The sequence below is a fragment of the Bactrocera tryoni genome, chromosome 4 (genome assembly GCF_016617805.1).
Source record: "Bactrocera tryoni isolate S06 chromosome 4, CSIRO_BtryS06_freeze2, whole genome shotgun sequence".
NCBI classification, from domain to species: domain Eukaryota; kingdom Metazoa; phylum Arthropoda; class Insecta; order Diptera; family Tephritidae; genus Bactrocera; species Bactrocera tryoni.
This window is the reverse complement of record NC_052502.1, coordinates 49214011-49234423: the sequence shown is the minus strand read 5'-3', so window position 1 is coordinate 49234423 and position 20413 is coordinate 49214011. Positions and strand designations below refer to the sequence as shown.

Sequence of the window (20413 nt, the reverse complement as noted above, 5' to 3'; positions counted from 1 at the left end):
GATTTGTATTAAAAATTGTGTTTTCCTTTTTTTATTTATTAGCATTATGTACAAATATGATAGGTAGACATGATATGGTGTAAAAATTTAAAAAATATGGTAAAATTTTATCAAAATGGATAAACGCCAAAAACTGCAAAATAGTAGATTCAGATTTACATTATGTTTAAGATTCGAAAATTTTGAAAATATAAATAAAAAATTTTAAAATATAACAAAATTAAATGTGAAGAAAACTATGAATTTTTTTAAAGCCAAATCATTAATAAAATACTAATCCAGTAAATAAGGACTGTCCAAGGCGCCAAGTCCCGCTGCAACACCGCCCTCGTTCGCAGTCGAGAGTTTCGTGCGCAGCATATGACCCGCTTGATAATTGCAAATCACATTATCTACATCACCCAGTATTACGCCAAAAATGCCCAGCTCTGACACGAGATCCACCACTTCTGGTGGCGATTTGCCACCCGGACGTATCATGTAACCCTTGGATATTGGTGGCTGAATTAGATCCATAAGAATCCAGGCGGCGCGTTCAACGCGACTCATTTTCTGCAAATCACAAAGCAAACAATGAAATATGCGCTTGTAAATAAAACACAGTATATTTGGTAAGCGTCGAAATTGTTGTTTTTTCTCACATAATCGAAAATTAATTATTTTGACATAAAAAAGAAAGTGTTGACCTCGGTTGTCCCCAAGCTATAATATAATATATGCTATAGTTATCCGATCTGAACAATTTGTTCGGAGATCATAGAAATGCCTTTGTCAACAATATACATATATATGTACATATATATGTCAAATTTCCTGAATATCTCTTGTTAAATAAAAATATTTTCAAACCAAAAACTGGATTTTGATCTGTCAGTTTGTATGACAGCTATATGCTATAGTGGTCTGAACAATTTGTTCAGAGATTTTAGCAATTTCCTGGAGAATAATTTATTGCAAATTTCGTGAAGACTTCTCGTCAAATAAAAAGGAAAGAAAATATTTTTCAATAAAGTAACACTTACCCGCAGTGCATCTGGAATGTCAGCGCCATAAACATTATTACCACCGCCTTCGCGCTGTGGCTTCAGTACAAAACGTTCCGGTTCTTTCAATGCCATTTCGTATGAGGCATTGCCTGCTTCAGAGTCGTCCAACGAGTAGAGCCCGGTGAAGATTTGACCCACAGCTTTTATCTGGAATAGGAAGATGTTTTCTTTTCACTCAATCTTAAATGAGTTATCAATTTGGTTATTCCTACTTTTTCTGGGTCGCTTATAAATCGCTCCAGCATTTCTGGTTGAGCAAGCGCTTGCTGCACCTTCTTGGTACCGGCCAAATGGTAGTGTATGGATGGACATTTTATCGCACGCGAACACTCCATCATATAGCGTGCATCCCATTCATCTTGTGAGTGGTAGTGCTGAGGTTCATAGCCGGCGCGGAAATAAATGACAGCCACTTCGTATTCACCGCTGTAAAGGGATGATTTTTTTAGGATAAGATTTTATTTTATTTGGCAAGATAATGGGGATGGTCGAGGATGTTGTGATTATTTTTAAAAAACTTTTAATTGATCAGGTTAATAGTTCCGAAGATATGAGCATATTTGAAGGATTTTTCTAGCTTAGTGTAATCGGCACCCAAAACTTTATACGTCGCTTTCTCGAAATACTATTTTCAGAGTCGACGAGGACCGATCGACGTGAAATTTTCAGATGACCATCTAAGATCTATTTGTCAGGTAATGATCGATTATTAAGCCACGCCGGAGCTTAAATGTTACACAGAAAAACGACTTCTCTTTCGGAATATGTCCAAAATAAAAATTTTCACTAGGTCTTCATTATCTGTATTCATTTATATGTAGTAATAATTATTTTTTTGGGTTTGATATAATTTTTAGTAGAAAAATCTTCCTACACTTTTTTCAGAGATTTTCCGGAAACCGACTGCAGGATAAGAGAATTCAAAGTTTTTGAAAATGAATTGTCAATTATTAAAATTAATATTTAAAAAAATAGCCTCTTCAAAAAACAAAAATCGCAAAAAAACATTTTTTTTTCGAACTGCAAAATATGAGTACGTATAACAAAGATCTTTTTAGAAAGTTTTAGTACTTATATGGATACTAATTGTTCAATTACAATAACTTACAGTAAAAGCTCTTTATTTGGTCCCAATTTGCCCTCTTTATGCACCTCCGTTAGAGTACGACGTAATACTTTAATATCTGGGCGCTGTTCGCGTATATAAAACTCATGGAAACGCTGTAATATACATATGTAAATATATATTTATTTATTATTATATGTGACCTGGTCTACGGAAAGGGGGCTTAGGTGTTAAAAAATCAATTTTCACTTTTTAGTTGATTAACGAGTTTGTTTATTTTTAACAGCTGTTTCCCAGAAAACTAGTTTTCGCACGTTAGCTCCCTTTTCCCTTTTCGTAGACCAGGTCACACACATACATATATATTAATTTTATATAAAAAAAATCAGTAGAAAGTGTGCTTTAAAATAGTTTACGCACCTGATCGCAAATATTGTAGGAAACATCTTCGATGACAAAAAGAATAACCGCTTTGGGCTGAGCATATACTTCCCAAGCTTTGATCATGCCACCACAAAGGCCGGACAAAGCAGTATTTTCGGGCATCTAGGAGAAAATAAAAGAGTCGTTAATATTTTGTTTTATGAAATTAGCAAAAAAAAAAAAACTTGTATATTTACATTCTTAATTTTATCCGCATGCCCCAACTCGCTCATCACAAAGCTATAGAGGCAGGAGAGAGAGAGAGAGAATATATATGGATCCTATTAGAAATATTTAAAATATAGGGTATATTATATTTAGACATATTATTCAGTTGTTTATAAAGAGCACTTAAGCACACAGATAAGTTTAAAAGTTAACGGTAATTTTTAAAATTATATAATGTCTACAATTGCGTCAAAAACCCGACAACTACACACTATGTATATATTATATAAGCAAATAAATAAATAAGAGGCGTTTTGAACTAAGCACGGTCTCAAGGCCAACTAAAATATTCTAACCGATTTTGAAACTATAATTATATATACATATGTACAATGACGGTTGTCTAACATAACTATTTGTTTTTAGATAAATAAATAAACAAGAAAAATAAATTACGTGCAATAAGTTGGAAACTAAAGCGTAGGAAATGATATAAGTTGGTATTCACAAATATTAAGCAAAGCTACAAATATTTAACAAGCGCTAAGCTTTGAAAAAATAATATACATAGTTAATATACATAATTAGTTAATTAGCTGAAAAATTGGTTGTACTTTGTTTGCGCTTACACAGAAAAATTTTAAATACATACATATGTACATATAAAGCATATAAAACAAAATATAGAAAAATAAAGGAGAAAAAATATAAATTGATGTTGTTGAAAAAATGAAAATACCTCTGCAGAGGCATCATATGTGTGGAGATGCCACCGAAACTAGAGGCAATCGTGTTGATTTCAACTTGTTTAACTGAATTGTCTTCGAACATGTGAGCCAAATAGTCGGAACGTAATAAACCGAGCGAATAAGCCTGAAAATTGATACACATACAAAGATTTACTTCATAAGAAAAATACGTTAAATGATTTAATGGAACATTAATTGTTGGTAAATTTACGAGCATAAGTGACATATTGAGCAAATGATGACACTCAATTCATAAACCACCATGACCGCTACCGACTACGTCAGTTATGAGCTGAACTTGATGCTTGCTAATTATTGCTTTGATGTTTAGTGAGTTTGCTTTCAATTTGGTTTTTTTTTTGGTGGAATTGGTGGTGGGATGCGTTTGCGATGCGATGTAAGCAAGTCTTTTAGTTGATTGAGTGATTTGATTTGATTTGGAAAAATGAACGTGCTAGCATAAATTGCAAAATAAAATAAAATTTGAAAGCAAAATTTAGTTGATATTACTAAATTCACTTGCTATTCTACGTTCAGATTTGATAATGGCTTATGTAAAGAAGAAATCACAACGTAACGCTTAAATACTTTGCGGCGTTGCAGTTGATTGCACTTTGCCTGTTTTTAAAACGTTTCGATTGCGCATCTGATATCACATCAGCTGTTTATATCATTAAAAAAAAATCCGAAAATTCCCCGGCCAAACTGTGTGCCAAACAAATGCAAAAATATTAATAGTAGAGTTTATAAAAATACATATGTAGAAGAAATGGGCTGATTAGCAAAACAAAATGGAAAAACAAAATCCGCAGCAAAAGGAACAACAATAATAATAAATAAGAAATAAGGTTCATAAGCAAAAAAAAAAAAAAAACATTCATGCGTTGGGGCACAGTTAATAAGTTTCTAAATACAATAAAATTATATTAAAATGCAATTTCATTATTAAATTCTATTCTTCTAAATTTATTATTTTAAAATAAGACAAAAAATACGTGGCTTATGCTAGGCTATAAATAAATATTTAATCGAAAAAATTATGTTTTGATATACTTGATATCCTTTATACTATATAAATGAATTTATATGATGATTCATAACTATAAATCACAAAATAAATCGCTGAACTTGTCATCTACAATTAGCTCAAGCTGATGTTCCCATAATATGCATGTTTACGTAACTTGAAAGGACCTGAATTTACATCTGATCAGGAACAGAAAACTGCATTGTCAAATACATTGTTTGGTACGTTTGATGTTGTGACAACAAAAACAACAACAAAAAAGTAGTAATTTTCAAAAAAAAATTGGCGTTATGTTATCGATATTTTTGAGATTTAAATGCAGTTAAATATTGAAATATTTTGCAATGAACAAATAATGAAGTTTTCATGCTAATAAAATATTAACAAAAATATCAAAGAACGAGAAGAAACAAAAAATAATACTCTTCACAGGTGCTTTTCTTGGAGCATAAAAGGTATAAAAAGATCTTTATCTCGATTTTGATCGGTCAGTTTGTAAGGCAGCTACATGCTATGTACATGCTAAATTTCGTGAAGATATCTCGTAAAATAAAAAAGTTTTCCACTTAAAAGCTGGATTTTGATTAAATAGTTTGGGTGACAGCTATGTATATGCTTGCGTCAAATGAGCAGCTACTTGGGTAAAAAAGAACGTGTGCCCAATTTCAGATGGATATATAACAGACTAAGGGGTACTCGCGCTGTTGTTGTTGTTATAGTGGCAGAATTCTGCCATGTTCACTGTCCTTGTCCGGATAAAAAAATCCCGGTCTGTTACGGTCTGACTGTCGTGGGAAAGCGTATATAGAAACAGACGGACAGATGACTCAGTTCATCATGCTGGTCACTTATAACTAGATATACATATGTATGTACATACTTCGGGCAATCTTATATACCCTGTTTATGATATAAAAGAGTCATATACATATGTACATAATAAGAAAATATTTAAAATTCTTTAAAATATATATTCTTCAAAAAAACGGAGAAAACTTGCGCCGTAAAAGTAATAACAACGATAATAGCTTGAAAGGTGATGAATCGAACAAAAACTAAGATAAGTAAAAGAAGGGTCAATCATCTTTGTGTTGTTGCTTTTACTTTCAATTTTGATAATAGAGCAGAACTCAAGCAAGGAAGTAGTGAATAGAAGATCGCCCTATTACCTAAAGATAATTGGATCAATTAACTTTTAATAATGATTTTTTTTCTTTGTTACTACAAAGTAATTGTTTTGAAATCCTTTGCTAATAATATAAATGTTATTTTTTAGTGGCTCGCTTCTTTCTTAGATTAGAATAAAAAAATTAAAAAAAAAATAATAAAAAATCATGCAAGCATTTATGAAAAATCAAAAACCATTATACTACAATCAGGGTTGCAAATTTAGTTATACAAAAATTTTACATTAAAAAATATATTTTTCTGAATTTTTCATTTCTTGTTGGGATTAAGAGTAGCCTTTTAAAGTTTGATCCAAGGTGTTTGGGATTAAAATTTTTATTTTTTAATTCGATTTGTATAATTTTTTTTTCGATATATGGACTATTTTTTCCGTATTTGGGATTAGAAAAAAAAATTAATCAAATGTTAATTCAATTATTTTTTAATGCATTATTGGCAACCTTGACCACAATAAATGCAAATTATAAAAAAAGCAACATAAAATTAAAAACTAAAAAAGAGCACTTAAATGAACTATACTTAATTAAAAACCGCTATAAAGAGCGGTACGCTCATTTTTCAATATTAACCTAGCATTTATAGAGCAAACTTGTTGTAAAATAATACTAAACGAAAAATGACGCCATAATAAAGATAGATATCTATGTACATACGTAGTATAAAAACGAAGCTTGTTGAAAAATACGTTTTTTTTTTCAATCAAATGCTTAGTGATTTGTAGCTAGCTAATAAATTAAGTAAATGCAATATCAACGATTTGTTTGGCTACACACTATTGCTACTGTTAAAATATGCCAAGAATAAAATGAAATTAATATTGAATTTTGCACCTTTGTATATTTTTGCTTACTGGTCCTAAATGGCCAAAACCAGAAGCTATAGTGTTAATTTCAACTTGTTTCCAGCAACAGTAGGCACACGGGGCTTGTTTCTCTTTTTCTAGCAATTCTGCACAATTCGTCTCCAACATCAAATCACTGCGCAATAGGCCCAACGAAATTGGCTACATATTATGTTTAGGTAATTGTTTTAGTTTGGTGCATTTTTAAATTGAATTATTTTTTATATTAGTTTTCGATTTTTTTATTGTTTTTTTTTTTTTTTAATTTTTATGATAAGTTTTACGGTTTTTTATTAATATTTTTGGTGTTAAAAGTTTTGAGTTTTTTCACGTTTTCATTTTGTGCGATTCATTCGATTGCCAATGAGCGTGTGTTCATATGAGCATAAACAAATAATGAAATAATCAAAAAATTAGAAACCATCAGACAAGAAGGTGATATTAACAAATAAATATATATTTATGTAACCAATGTACATGTGTGACTAATTAACTACTGAGGTGGACAAGTAATGGTATGTGAATGTGCGGTAAAATGTAATTTATTTAAATGAAATAAGGATATGACGCGCGTGCTTCGGTTTATTGCCTTTGTTGTAATTAATTAATTTCGGTGCTTTTTTGGGGACTTATCAATGGTTTAGCTACCATCCCAAGCTAAGTGAATATTATGTATAGTATTAACTTTCACTTTAATACTTTTTTATTTAATTACTGGAGAATAAAATCTTTATAAAAGCTTTTATTTAAGATTAGCTACGATTAGATTACGATCAGCAGATAATTTAGTGAAGAAATGTGTAGACCTAGCAACTTTCGGGCAATATTATTAACTTCGTGATTATACATATTTTATGAGTATGTGAAACTCTGTTGAGTATTTTGATTTATTTAAGCGACATGGAAGATGAATTGTTTGAACACTCTTCAAATTGATTTCCTGTGACCATAAATTTAAAATTTTTTTTTTGATAAAATTTAATACTTGAACATTCCTTAACAAAATATGCATAATTTTAGATCATATGTTTTTCGCTTTGAAAAAACTCACTTCGAGCCGGCTTAAAACATGAAGGATAATCCATTTATCGAAAACCCTATATACAGGCACTACAAATAACCTTCACTGGCAGTAAAAACAATTCGGTATGTAAATATATTTATAGATTTTCGAATAATAAGGAAATATTCAAGCATAAAGCCTCACGTCATGACGGCGAAATTCAATTGGAAATCATGATTTTCGTAAATTTAAATTTGTTTTTTAAATATAGATTTTAGATATGAGTCTATCAGCAATGGATGATGTAGGCGTAAAATGTACTTCGTGAAAATAATAATTGAAGTTTAATTCAAACAATTTATGAGAGATTATTGTAATCATATAACTGATGCGTAAGTGTTGTCTTACCTGTCCAAAACCATTAGCGAGTACTTTTTTGTAGACATTAAATAAATTAGCAGTAAACTCATCGACTTTTACGGTTTCGGCCAGTGTTGTAGTTAGAAATTCCTCATCATGCGCCACATTATGCATCAATTGATTGATTATGGTTTGCAAATTCCTAGCCTTTTCGAACTCTTTGCGCGGGAATGACGACGGCATCAATATAAATGGTGCGAACTACACATGTAATATAAAATATGTACAATAATATAAATATACATACATATATATAAGATAATTAAACAAGCAAACTAAAAGAAAAAAATTTTAAGTATATCTATGCAAACATGATGTACACTATCTGTTTAGTTAATATTAATCTGTAATAAAATCCAGTGTTATGGTTATTAGAATTTGCATGTCATTCACACACACAGCGCAGGGAAGTGTTTGATACTAGAATTTCACAACTACTATAGTACTTACTATTACTAATGTATGTATGTCTAATAGAATAACTGGCAAATTACATTTAGTGCATCCGAGCTGAAGTTGGTTTTGGAGCGCATAGCAGCACCATGCATTATAGCCCAATCTTTCGCCTTTTCCGTCACATCAATCAATGTACGTTCCGCAATTGGCAATGGTATGCAAGGTTCAAGTACCGGTGTTTCCGTCATATTTCCAATAGGTGATCTACACCATTATTGCAATTAATAAATAAAATAGTTAATATACTTTAAATGTGTATCCGTATGCTATTTGATCAAATTACCAACTATAGGACTCTAAAAAAACTTTCAAAACACTGAAGTTTCGACTCACAGTTTATTAACTCCTATAACGCAATACCGTTTTTGTTACCAACTTCTATTACCTTGCGCCTTCAAACCGTTTCGTCACTAATGATTGCCACTACACAATGTCGATGGCTGCAAAAAAAAAAAACAAAAACAACTTACTACACCGCACCTACGTCACTTTTATGTGTAAATTAGAGAGTTTAAAAGTATATTTGCACAACTAAGAGCTAGTAAAGCTATGTAATTAGTAGACAAACACTATTTTGCTTATAGATTAAACAAAGCGGGACCATACCAACCTGCTCGGTTTTAACTCTATTCTAAGGCACGTGACTCACGTTACTGGAGAAGTAGAGTTATAGTTTTAATGTTGTAACTGGGTTGGTATTTTAAGGTTTTATATATGTTGAGTTTTAAAACATTTCGCTGCGAACTGACCAAACCACGGATAATTTAGAAACCGAAATGAATAATGTTGTTACTAGTTTACTTGACTAATTGGCAGCCGAAAGTCTTATCAACAAAAACAGCTGAGAGTGATGCCCAATCGCTGGTATTTTTTTATTTTTAATACCGATTAATATTAGGGGTGTTCACTTTACAGAATAAAAAAGTGGAGAACGGAGCAAAGAATAATAGATCAGGTCAAGCTCTTACCCTTTCTTTTTTGATTTTGTCTGAGCTTACTAAATCAAAATTGCACCGGTGACGTATGACGCTTTAGATATTTGTTTTAGTTTCTATATTGGCCCCACTTATTCTGGAGTGTATGACGCCATAACGGCGCAATTTTGCTTCAACTATTCTTCGTACTGGACATGTACATACATATGTTGCAAACTGTTTATTATACTCCCTCCGAGTACGCCTAACTGAGGCCGAAAAGACAAATTTACATATGTTTACTGAAAGTTGAAATTCCAAGTGGGATGGGGAATCATTGCCAATTTAAATAAATTGAAATGAAACCAGATTGATGTAAGTGATTCAACAATAGCTGGTCATAGAGTTTGCGTTTTTCGAAATCTAGTTTATTTTGATTATTCGCACCCCGCATACCCATGGAGTTAATGCAGTATGTAAATAGATTAATTTCCAAGGAAATTATTTCATTGACAAAGAGACGTAAAGAAATCCTGAGTGCGGCACTTTGATCCGCTGAACCTAACCTACTCCCAAAAGACTCTTCCACAGAACCACCTTATTAAGTATTACTTCATGGTATTAAGGTGGTTACTCGTATATGTACATATTATACATAGTTATTCAAAAGTTAAAATAAAAGTATGCGCAAATTGTAATTTTCCATTTATTATAATATATTTAAGGTAATTTTTGCATATTTCGTTTCTGCGCGGGTTTTCGTTAATTTTATCTATTGGTTTATTTCATCTGTTTATACTTGTTGTATGATTTTTGTTTTGTTTTGTCTCAGTTTGGTAATATACTTTTATTTTATTAAATAATAGTTTCAAAAAGTTGAATGGAAACACTTTTTATGCCAGTTTTTATAGCGTATTTATGTTATTACTGCGTATCTACACTTTTACGCGCAGCTATTGTTGCTTTTCTCTTTTTATTTTTATGTTGTTTGTTGTAATAGCTGGTTATAAAACAAAGCGATTTTTGTTTCTAGTTTTTTGTTTTGTTTTGTTAATTGGATGTTTAGTTTTCTAATATTTTTCTTCAATGATATTTCACTTACATTTTAATTAACAATTTAAAGAAAACCATTTGCTTTATATATTTCTTTTAAATTACATTAATATACGTCATTCATTATTTAAATTATTTCTTCAGTTATTATATTTATGTATAAGTATGTATATAAATATGAATTTAAATAATGCAATCAATAGTTTCCATGTTTTGTTAAGGTATGTTCGTGTTGTCTCTCCACGGCAAAACAGAAGAAGAGTCGTCAACTACAAATTTTCACTTTTTATTTTGCTATGTATGAATGCATTGTAAAACAATGAAATGTTGAGTTTAGCTTTTTGTTCATCAGCGGAATATTTGCGCCAAGACTCCCAAAATCAAAGTCCTCAATATAGTTGTAGCGAAAACTGCTATTAAAAACTTTGAGCACTATAAAAGAACAATCAGACTAATAAAAAAAATTACCGTTATATAAATATATTAAAGTTTAAGAAAGAAAAGTTAAAAGTGAAGACTAATTTGCTCTAAAAAATTAAATATTAATTTTAATTTAACAAAATTTGAAATCTTTCCAAATTTCAAATGTGAATTAATAAACGAACTTATCAATATACATAGATAATGCTCTATATATCTGTGAGCAAACACCATATAAACACAATACTTCAAAATGAATTTTAAAGAAATTAAGGTGTCACAGAAAGCGTAGCACTTTTATTTTTATCTTATTTATTCAAAACGAAAATATTTATTTTTTAAAAACTTTATAAAAAAAAAATAATTAAAAAAAATAATAATTAAAAAAATAATAATTAAAAAAATAATAATTAAAAAAATTCAATATTTAAACAAATGAAAAACAAAACTTTTTATTCAAAAGAAAATTCTATTTATTCCAAAACAAAAATATAATTGTGAAATAAATAAAGATTTTTGATTTTAATTAAAATGAAGTATTTATTTACTTAAACGTGGGAAATTACCACAAGAAAAATACATACATACATTTCGGCAAAAGCATATAGTACATTAAAATTAAATGAGAATTAAATATAAAACAACGCTATTGATAATTCGAAGTAACCGAAGCATTTTTATAGTTCCAACAACAAAATTACACAAAACTTGAATAAAATTATTTTAATTAGTATTCAGAACAAAAACAGTTACACGAAACTAACAGATGGCGAACCGTTGAATACATTTTACTATGGCATATTCAATTATGGGAGAGCAAGTAAACGCGGTATAAGTCCAAATACTGAACAGCGTTTGGTTTACGTATGCCTATTTATTACCTTTCATGTTCCGTAGAACACTACACACGTGAAAACAATAACATTTATTGAGCGCACGGGGAAGGGAGGACAACTAAAACGTATTTAAAAACAAAAATTGGTAAGCATACATTTCGGGGTACGACCTACAAATTCAATAGTTAGGAAACAATACAAACTTACAATTTATATGTATGTATATTCTCACATTTATTAGACTTGCTTATCAAATTCAATATTGGGAAAGCTCGAATAAATTGTTTATTTGTGTTTATATTTGAATGTATGCATGTTAACTTAGGAAATGTTTAAAACAAAACAAACAAAAAAAATTTAAAAAAAAAAATGCTCAATGCCACATGATGGGTTTCATTGTTAGAGCTACGTATGCTAATAATATATTCATATGCGAACAAGTTTTCGTATCTGCAAAGGCAAATTAATTAGTACTTCTTTATTCTATTCAGTAAATAGTCTCAATGGTGAAGACCCTGCTACAGCGTTTTGTTGCTACTATATTTATACAAGCATGATCCAAAAACATACAATAAAATATTAAACCTAACGCTTTATATAGTGCATATTTTAAATATTTAATTATTCACTTCTTTTTTTATATGTAATTCTTTTGTAGTTGTTTTAATCCTTTTCACTTGTTGCTATATAATATAAAGTTATGAATAAATGCCGTGCCAACGTTCAATCGGTGCCCTTTGGCTATACTAAAAAAGTGTATTCTGCAAGCGTTTACACAAAACACACACAATTTATAGATTTTGAATTGCCCTCCTTACACACTTGCATATGTTCAGTCACCGTTCGTTTGTCTACCTTACACCGAGCTTTATACATATTTGCTTGCTATTTCATTATAAATGTGATACTTTGACTGTTATTATCTTTTAGCGCGTTTGTTTTGTTTCTTTAATTGCAAATCATAGTGTTTCTTAGTTTAACTGATTTTTCTCTCAAGTTTTTTTTCGTACATTTGTCTGCTTATGCCCATTTATGTTTATGGTTACATGCATTTCAAAACAAACTTTCAACAATTTTCATTAATTTTTTAGCTGTTTTGTTTTCTTGTTATTTTTTTTTTATTTTGTTGGTTTTTCGTTTTGTTTATCTTTAATCATTTGATCATTTCCTCCTTTCTAAGTTTTGTTGTTTTTATTTTTACTTTTATACTGTTGCTGGGTTTTATATATAAGTTTCATTTTTAGTTTCGTTTTCTTCGTTTATCTGTTTGTGTATGACGGCGTTTCTCATTTTATGTAGTTGTTGTTTTTATAGATAAACATGTCAGCACTTCAGAGTTTTGTATGCGTTGTATGCATTCAAAAATATTTGCCAAACAGAAAGCCAAATATGGCCGCAACAATCGACAACGCTATATAGAACACCGGAATTTGTTTCTCGCCCAGAATAGGTGTATAGGCCTGATCGTACATCGGTTTCGAATATGAATCCCGTACTTTGACGATTTCATCCTAAAGAAAAAATAATTTTATATTTAATAAAGCTTCTAAAATGTTGTATTCAATAATTGTGACAGCTATTCTCGCATAACCTGTATAAGTTATGCGCTTAACTTTGTGAAAAATCAGAAATATAAAAATTACCGTAAGATGACGCTTCTCTCTGAGCAATTTCTCATTGTCTTCGCGCAGCCGCCTAATGTCGGACAATAACTCTTCACGTTGATCCGATGGTTGCACATTTGATACCTATAAGCATTAAAATTAAATTAGAACCAATTGTAATAGTTATTGTTACAACTTACTTTCTCTTCGCGAAATGGAATTGCTTTATTTTCTGTCTCAGTAATTTCTTGTTTTACAATTTCATTGGTGCCTATTTGAAAGTAATAAAATGAACATTAATTAAATAAATTACTTGAGAATTTAAATTAGTTAATTGCGTGCTACCTGCAGTAACACTGCTGTCTGCGGCTGACGTTACAGTTGGCATCTCGAAGACACATCTCAACTTCACATCCATCAACTGATGTGGTTCTGACTCTTTCCACTAAAGCAAAATAAAAAAATAATAATAACGATCGTATTAAAAGTTGTTACCAGCAAGTCTAAATGACTAAATTGCATGCTATTTGTTAAATCAATTACGCTTCATTTACTCACCAACTTGTTCCAGTCTTCAACGGAGTGATCGAGCACAACCAGGCTCTGTACCATGAACTTATGCTTATTTTTGTCGTTGGGATCATACACAAAAGGTTGTAAACAAACTGAAAATTTTAGGACAATTGATTTAGAAAAAATTGTATATATTTGTATTTCGGTAACTTACTTTCAATCCTGGCATGCGTATGTGGTTCGAGTGAACCGAAATTTGGACGCACGCAATATCGTTTTGGAGCGGTCGTTTTGATCTTGAACAGTATAATGTTATCTGTTGGATTGGTTATTTTCATAACAGTGATAACGGGACGAGTGAAGGGACCTGTAAATAAAGAAATTATTATAAAATACTTTTGCAGTTACACAAGTATAATTGCTAATGAAAGTATTTAATATTATTAAATTAATTAATATGACCATATAATTCTATACAAAAATAAAAGGTATTTTATTAATTTACGCTGCAAAAAAAAACTCTTGAATATTTATTTACCCCGCTGTCATTTTGGTTGTTTCATCAAGAGTTTTCGTCTTGACAAATTTCTGATTGAAATGAACTCTCATTTTCTTCTCAAGTTTCCACTATTTTAATAGATCTTTTTATGTGCGGAACATAATTTATTGTAATAATTATGAAATACACGAATATATCGTAACTTTTAAATAACAGCTCGCAATTGTCTAATATTAATATTCGTAAAATTTTCTAATTCATTACTGCATACGCTTGAATGAGCTTTAAACACCAGTCAAATGATAATAAAAACCACCGGTGCCTATTATTATTCTTCAATTTAGATTATTGATAGATTATGGAAACAATACCATAGCCAAAAACGGAAAATAAAATGGTAATAATTACCAGCTGTGACAATGACAATATAACGATTATACTCTATACATGTATTGGGGTGCATAAGTATGTAGTGTGCCAAGGTTTCAACATACCCACTTTCACATATTAGTTGCACGAATGTTAAAAGTAATTATTTCAAACTGTTTGTAAATATGTGACTTTTAAGGTTAAATAATTTAATTGCAGAGATTATTCGATGTGTTAAAGATCATATTTCATAGTCTGCTTATTTGCACATTGCAAAGCATTCACTGTTTGGTCAAATATTACTCCAATATAGAATATATGTTACTGAAAAACATGTTTGCAGATGTTTAGGGAGTGCACACAAACCATAAGGGAGAGGAGAAAGTCTAGTTTTCCTATGGATGTTTGAAGAAGGGTGTGCGCAGTATGTAGATGACCCTTAATTTTAACATTCTAATGCGGAAAGATAGTTGGGATATTTTGTAGAAATTATTGGTCAACTAGGTGTAACTATAAATAAGCCGAAATTATTTTTAGCTATGAAAATATGAGTTTTAAATATGTACATATATTGGCCACTAAATGCAATATGAAACTGTAAACCCTGTTAGGTGATAAGGAGTATTGCTAAAAAAATAAAAGTGCATTTTTAGAAACTATACAATTTTAGTAAATACTTCTACCACATTGTATTAATAAGCAAGTAATTAATTTAAAAATTAAACAAAAGTATTCCTTAATTAAATTCACTTCTAGTTTTATTGGCAGGGCATAAGCAGGGATTTTGTGGTGTAATGAAATCTCGGTTTGAATAGAAATGAAACAATATAGAATAACTAAGTCAATTCAGCTATCTGCTGGAACACTTAAGCTCAAAGTGGTTGACACAAAACAAATTCACAACAAAAGACATGATGGCGAATACAATGAAATGAAAGAGAAAAATAAACATCGGCTTTCTTTGGTTATTGTTCTTTTTCATATTTTTTTTTACCTATAGGTCTATATTTCGTTCAAGGTGTACGAGTAGCGATATGTTTCGATTGGCTTTGCCCTCGTCCTAACGCGGTTGTCCTCTGTTCGAGTAGCAACTAGCAGCAATAAGCAAAATACAATTGTGTAGTGGGCGACAGTGGTTAGATTATAGCTAAGGGTGAGTTACATTTAGGTAGATACATACATACATACATGTACATACAGATATGCATATGCATGAAAAATACGCAAAGAAACATTTAGTTCGTCTTTAACGTTTTATAAGAACGAAACTAGTAATATGCATATTCCTAAATATGTATTACCTATGCGACCTACTTCGTACACCCGTTAGTGCCGACTTTACACGAATTCGTTACTTTTGTGGCCTGTTAAATCTAAAGTCGGTAATTTGAAACCTGCCATAGTAAAAGCCTATCATCTTAGAAAAATATGTTTTATACTAAATATTGTATGAAAAGGGGAGAGTACATAGCACATGTATGGTTTTAGTAGGGTGATGATGTATGTTTGTATATACATATCTTAAGTCACAGAGTTCACTTATTTGTAAAAATATGAATTGTATTTTCTCTATTTAAATAGAAAAATATATATGTAGTAAAGCGATAGGTTTTTAGCCCCAAACATTCCGTAAATCCGCACTGTCCTTGTATTTGATTGCATGAAAATGTGCAGTTTATTGCCGACAGCTGAGCATTTGAGGAATACGCTCACACTGCTTTCATTGCGTCATTTTGTCAGAATGCGTTTGAGACGTTTGACTAATATTTTTTTATACACCATGCGGTGTCGTTGTGCTTTATTACTCAACAAATTTTCATGCTTCGTCGCCATTGTTGCTACATTCGGCAATACTCATCCGCCAACTAGTTTAGTGATGAGCGGCGCTTAATTCGTTGTTCAGACAGTCAAAGTTTAAAGATTTACTTGCTGTTCGCCTAACACCCTCACCCTAGAATCTTATTGTTTTCAACAAACAAATTAAAAATCGATTTTTACCCAAATTGTGGCTGTCTAAATGAAATAGGCATACATAATTGTAATATAGATGAGCATAATTGAAGAAATTAGAATAATGAACAAATTTAGCAGTTGTTTTGAAACGCTGTTTTTTTTTGTAATTGCTTTTGTTATGAGTGTTCGTATGTGTGTATGCATATTAATTCATATTTATGTAACGGTACATCAGTATGTCTTGTCACTTTTACTGCCGAAAGTTATAAAATATAAACAGCTTTTAGTTCAAAAATTATAAAAAAAAAATGACAAAAAAAAATTTAATTAACAAAACAAATTTAATATAACAAGTTCATAGCTTCAAATACGAAAATTTTAACACCCTTTGTTCTTTGAATTGTATAATTGTGCTATTTTATTACTAAAGCACAAATATTCTTTATATAACGAATATAACGAATACTGTTAAAATAAGTTTTTATTTTAAACTGCCATTTCCGGCACTGTATACAAAAAATTAGTACGCGTACGCAAATCATTCCTTACGTATTTATGTATAAAATTTGTTTTTTACTTTAGACATTTTATATTACTTTCCCGGACCATCATTTTTCTTATATGTATGTATATCTATCTTAAAAACAAAAAAAAACTTTTAAGCATATACTACTTTTCGAAACCATAAAAAAACTGCATTTAGTACATACAAACAGTTGTCCACAAAATAATGGGAGTGCCAATACGAAAAATGTATTTGCCTGCATAACTTTTGTGGATCACATGTAAATGACGATTTTTTTATTATATTGATCGTTATTCTCTTTCATCATTGCTGGTTCTCGGATATCCTTATAATTGAATGATAAAAGGAATTTTGCAAAAATTATAGAAAATAAGTAAAGATGCCCGAGGGAATATACCACGAAGATAATGATCCTAAGCATATCGTCAAATGCGTAAAGAAATGGTTGCAGGAGTTGAGGTTAAGCATCAATCTTTGCAGTTTCCTTGACTTAATTCCATAAAAAATCTCAATACCGAAAAAACTATTCCGAATAAAAACCAACCAATTCAAGAAATTTGTGGCAGATAGTGAAAAAGGTTTGGGAGGGGCTACCACTCGAACGCTGCCAGGAACTCATAGAGGAAGTGTGACGTTCTGTTAAAAAAAAACCTGAGAAATATGATTTATTTTATTATTCTGTAAAGGTTTGAAAACATTTTAATTTTAAAATTTCTAAATTACATGTACTACATAGAATGCTCCTATTTTTATGTGAAACTAGATCTTTACGCTCCACTGAATTAAATGGACTTTGGAAATATTAATACATTTTTAGTGAATACGTTGTGTAAAAATTTTGCGACAGAAACATTTTTCTTATAGAACATTTTAAGATTCGTTTCGTTGTGGTCGCTACTACTTTTTTGTGGACAACTGTATATATGTACATATACATATGTAAGTATAATGGATACATATAACGTAAAATATGTACAAATTTTAATTTTTTGGCTAGATTTCAAAAATACACACAGATAATTCCGACAATACAAACCAAAAACCAATGCTTCATATAAATAAATTTCTAGTTAGAACCATTTTCTGTTGTTTCGAAATATTAATATGTACAAACTTATACATACTTACATATACGCAAGTAAAAATGAAAAATATAAAAATGTAGCTAACATACATATGTTTGTGGGACGCGATTTATACAACGAACGATTTTTATTTACTTACGACTGCACTACAACCAAATACACATTCATATTAATTGTTGACTGATACCACCGGCTAATATTAAAATTATTATCAAAACCGGCAAATCGCTCACCGTATGAAAAGCAATCAACACACATTCACTTTTATAGAATATGACGACAATTTTGAATATGTAGAGCAATATTTTCTTGGGAATATCTCTAGAAACAAATCATGTAATTCATTTTAATCTAATTAAAAAATGTATGAAATTTAGTACGCGATGTGCCAATTGGCTAGAAAGTGAATTTCGGTGTCGCAAAAAAAAAATATTTAGGGATCATTACAAGAGAATCTGGTTTGATGCAAGAGAGAACTCAGAAATTGCAAAACTAAACTGTTAAGTTTGCATAACTACTAAAAAATACTCCATGTTTATTTGCAAATATTTGCAAAATAATATACAGCAAGGCCTTAAATATTATCACACATTCACCAAGCAATCTATGTATATTTATTAACTCATGCGTGAATCATGCGATTTAGTGACGATAAGGTATTTAAGGAGTCCAGAGCGAGCAATACTGCAAATTCATGAAAACGATAATAGATTTTGTAACTATGTATTAGCATTCTGGCATATATTTTGGAAGATAGATGTCTATCGAATTAGTTGCAGGGTACAAAAGCCATATGCAAATCAATTCAAGTTCAGTCCAAATGTCGTAGAGAAAATATAAAGCAGAATTGTTGATAAATTAATTTGTTAAATGTAAGGGCAAAAACATTAAATACAACAACTTCGGCGAGTACCTCACTACAAATGAGGCAATTACTGGCAATTTTCACAAACTAATTGAACATAGGCACACAAATGTAATCTAAGAATATTGACTTTGATTCAATAGAAATTAGTAACCTTTAAATTCAGACTTTGGATTTGAATGTGGGCAATATACAGTTAAGTTAGGCTATTAGTCCATACCATGGAAAATAAACATTCAATTTTCGTTTACCAAGTGCTCAGTGACATGCTCAGCGTCGACGCTGACGTCGCTTTTCGTATTGCCATCTGACAGACGTCTCCTACATGCTTCGACGAAAGTGTCGGCTCCCATTTCCCCATACTATTGCTGTATGTCTTAATTGTATTTTTTTCCTAATGGGTTCACATACTTACCTACAAAGCGCAGTTCGCCTTTTGGCTCAATGATCAATTCCTTCGGCTTCTCCATTGTCGAATCTGGTGGCGTAGTAGTAGTTGTTGTAGTCGCTGCCGTTTTGTTGTTGTTATATTAACGATATCTCAAAAAATCCACTGAAGTTTGTGGGTATACTTTTATTTATTTAAAATTTTATTTCTTTTCCTCACTATACACATCCAAGTTTGACGGCTAATATGTTTCGCCCAATTTTTTTTCTTCACAGGTAACTAATGCGAATCGGTCCCTGCCAATAATGCTGCTACTGCGCTTTTCTTCAGCTACTTTCTGATCGTTCTTCTTCTACTTGTGTGTTTTACAGTTCAAAATTGTCCACGTAGATTTTCTTTCAATTATATTCTCGACAGAAACAAATTTACCTTTTATTCCACGAGAAAAATATTTGAAATTTAAAATAAATTGACCAACATTTAGACACTTATTTTCACAATTCTGCTAGTTCCCTTTTTACTAGTTTGCTGCACCTCCGATTCGCTCATCAATTTTTTGGCAAGTAAAAATTTTGCAACGCATGCGTCATTTTGAATTTTTCGCCGTATTCTTGGCAAGAATTCGCCGCTAAAAATTTTTCGTTTTGAGCGTGTCCATTTAAGAACTATACAGGGTTGCATTGGCAAGCGGAAAAATAAAGTTTACCGTATAGAAATGAGTGCTCATAATCACGAAGTAGTTCCTATTCAAAGTTTCTTTTTCTAAAATTATTTTAGAAACATATATGTACATCTGGAATCATTGAAAGCGTACCATTTTTTTTTTTAATTAACTATGTATTTATTTTAATTTTTCCAGAAATTATATTATTAATTCAAATCTAAATTTGTAAGAGGATAACAAAATTAAGAAAATGTAATGTTAAAAATATAAATTAATAACTTGATTGTTATTATTTATTAGCTATAACAAATGGAGGTGTAAGTTTTTTAACTAAAAT

General features: G+C 30.6%; 2 protein-coding genes and 1 long non-coding RNA gene across 7 annotated transcripts; 1 reads left to right on the top strand and 2 right to left on the bottom strand.

Moving 5' to 3' along the window:
• Nucleotides 1-33: 33 nt before the first annotated feature.
• Nucleotides 34-9221, bottom strand: LOC120774713 (glutathione synthetase-like). Of its 5 annotated transcripts, none has more exons than XM_040104454.1 (11): nt 8998-9213; nt 8671-8827; nt 8426-8591; nt 7920-8132; nt 6498-6670; nt 2733-2775; nt 2533-2658; nt 2155-2267; nt 1259-1472; nt 1023-1193; nt 34-552 (listed from the first exon to the last, which is right to left on the bottom strand). In XM_040104454.1, exons 3-11 carry the CDS (start codon nt 8573-8575, stop codon nt 274-276), a joined length of 1482 nt encoding a protein of 493 aa, XP_039960388.1. In that variant the 5' UTR covers nt 8576-8591; nt 8671-8827; nt 8998-9213; the 3' UTR covers nt 34-273. The 5 variants fall into 5 exon arrangements, with proteins under 5 accessions (XP_039960388.1, XP_039960387.1, XP_039960389.1 ...); XM_040104453.1 differs by having other exon boundaries at nt 8721-8827; XM_040104455.1 differs by having other exon boundaries at nt 8773-8827.
• On the top strand, nt 6640-7925 carry LOC120774714. Its single transcript, XR_005705260.1, has 3 exons — nt 6640-6687; nt 7529-7654; nt 7783-7925. It is a non-coding gene; the product is annotated as an uncharacterized LOC120774714 (long non-coding RNA).
• Nucleotides 9222-11825: 2604 nt separating the features above from the next.
• LOC120774492 (vesicle-associated membrane protein/synaptobrevin-binding protein) lies at nt 11826-19972 on the bottom strand. The gene is made up of 7 exons (XM_040104163.1): nt 19440-19972; nt 13942-14094; nt 13773-13879; nt 13560-13659; nt 13415-13485; nt 13254-13358; nt 11826-13121 (listed from the first exon to the last, which is right to left on the bottom strand). The coding sequence occupies exons 1-7, from the start codon at nt 19492-19494 to the stop codon at nt 12969-12971; spliced, it is 744 nt and encodes a 247-aa protein (XP_039960097.1). The 5' UTR covers nt 19495-19972; the 3' UTR covers nt 11826-12968.
• Nucleotides 19973-20413: the final 441 nt, after the last annotated feature.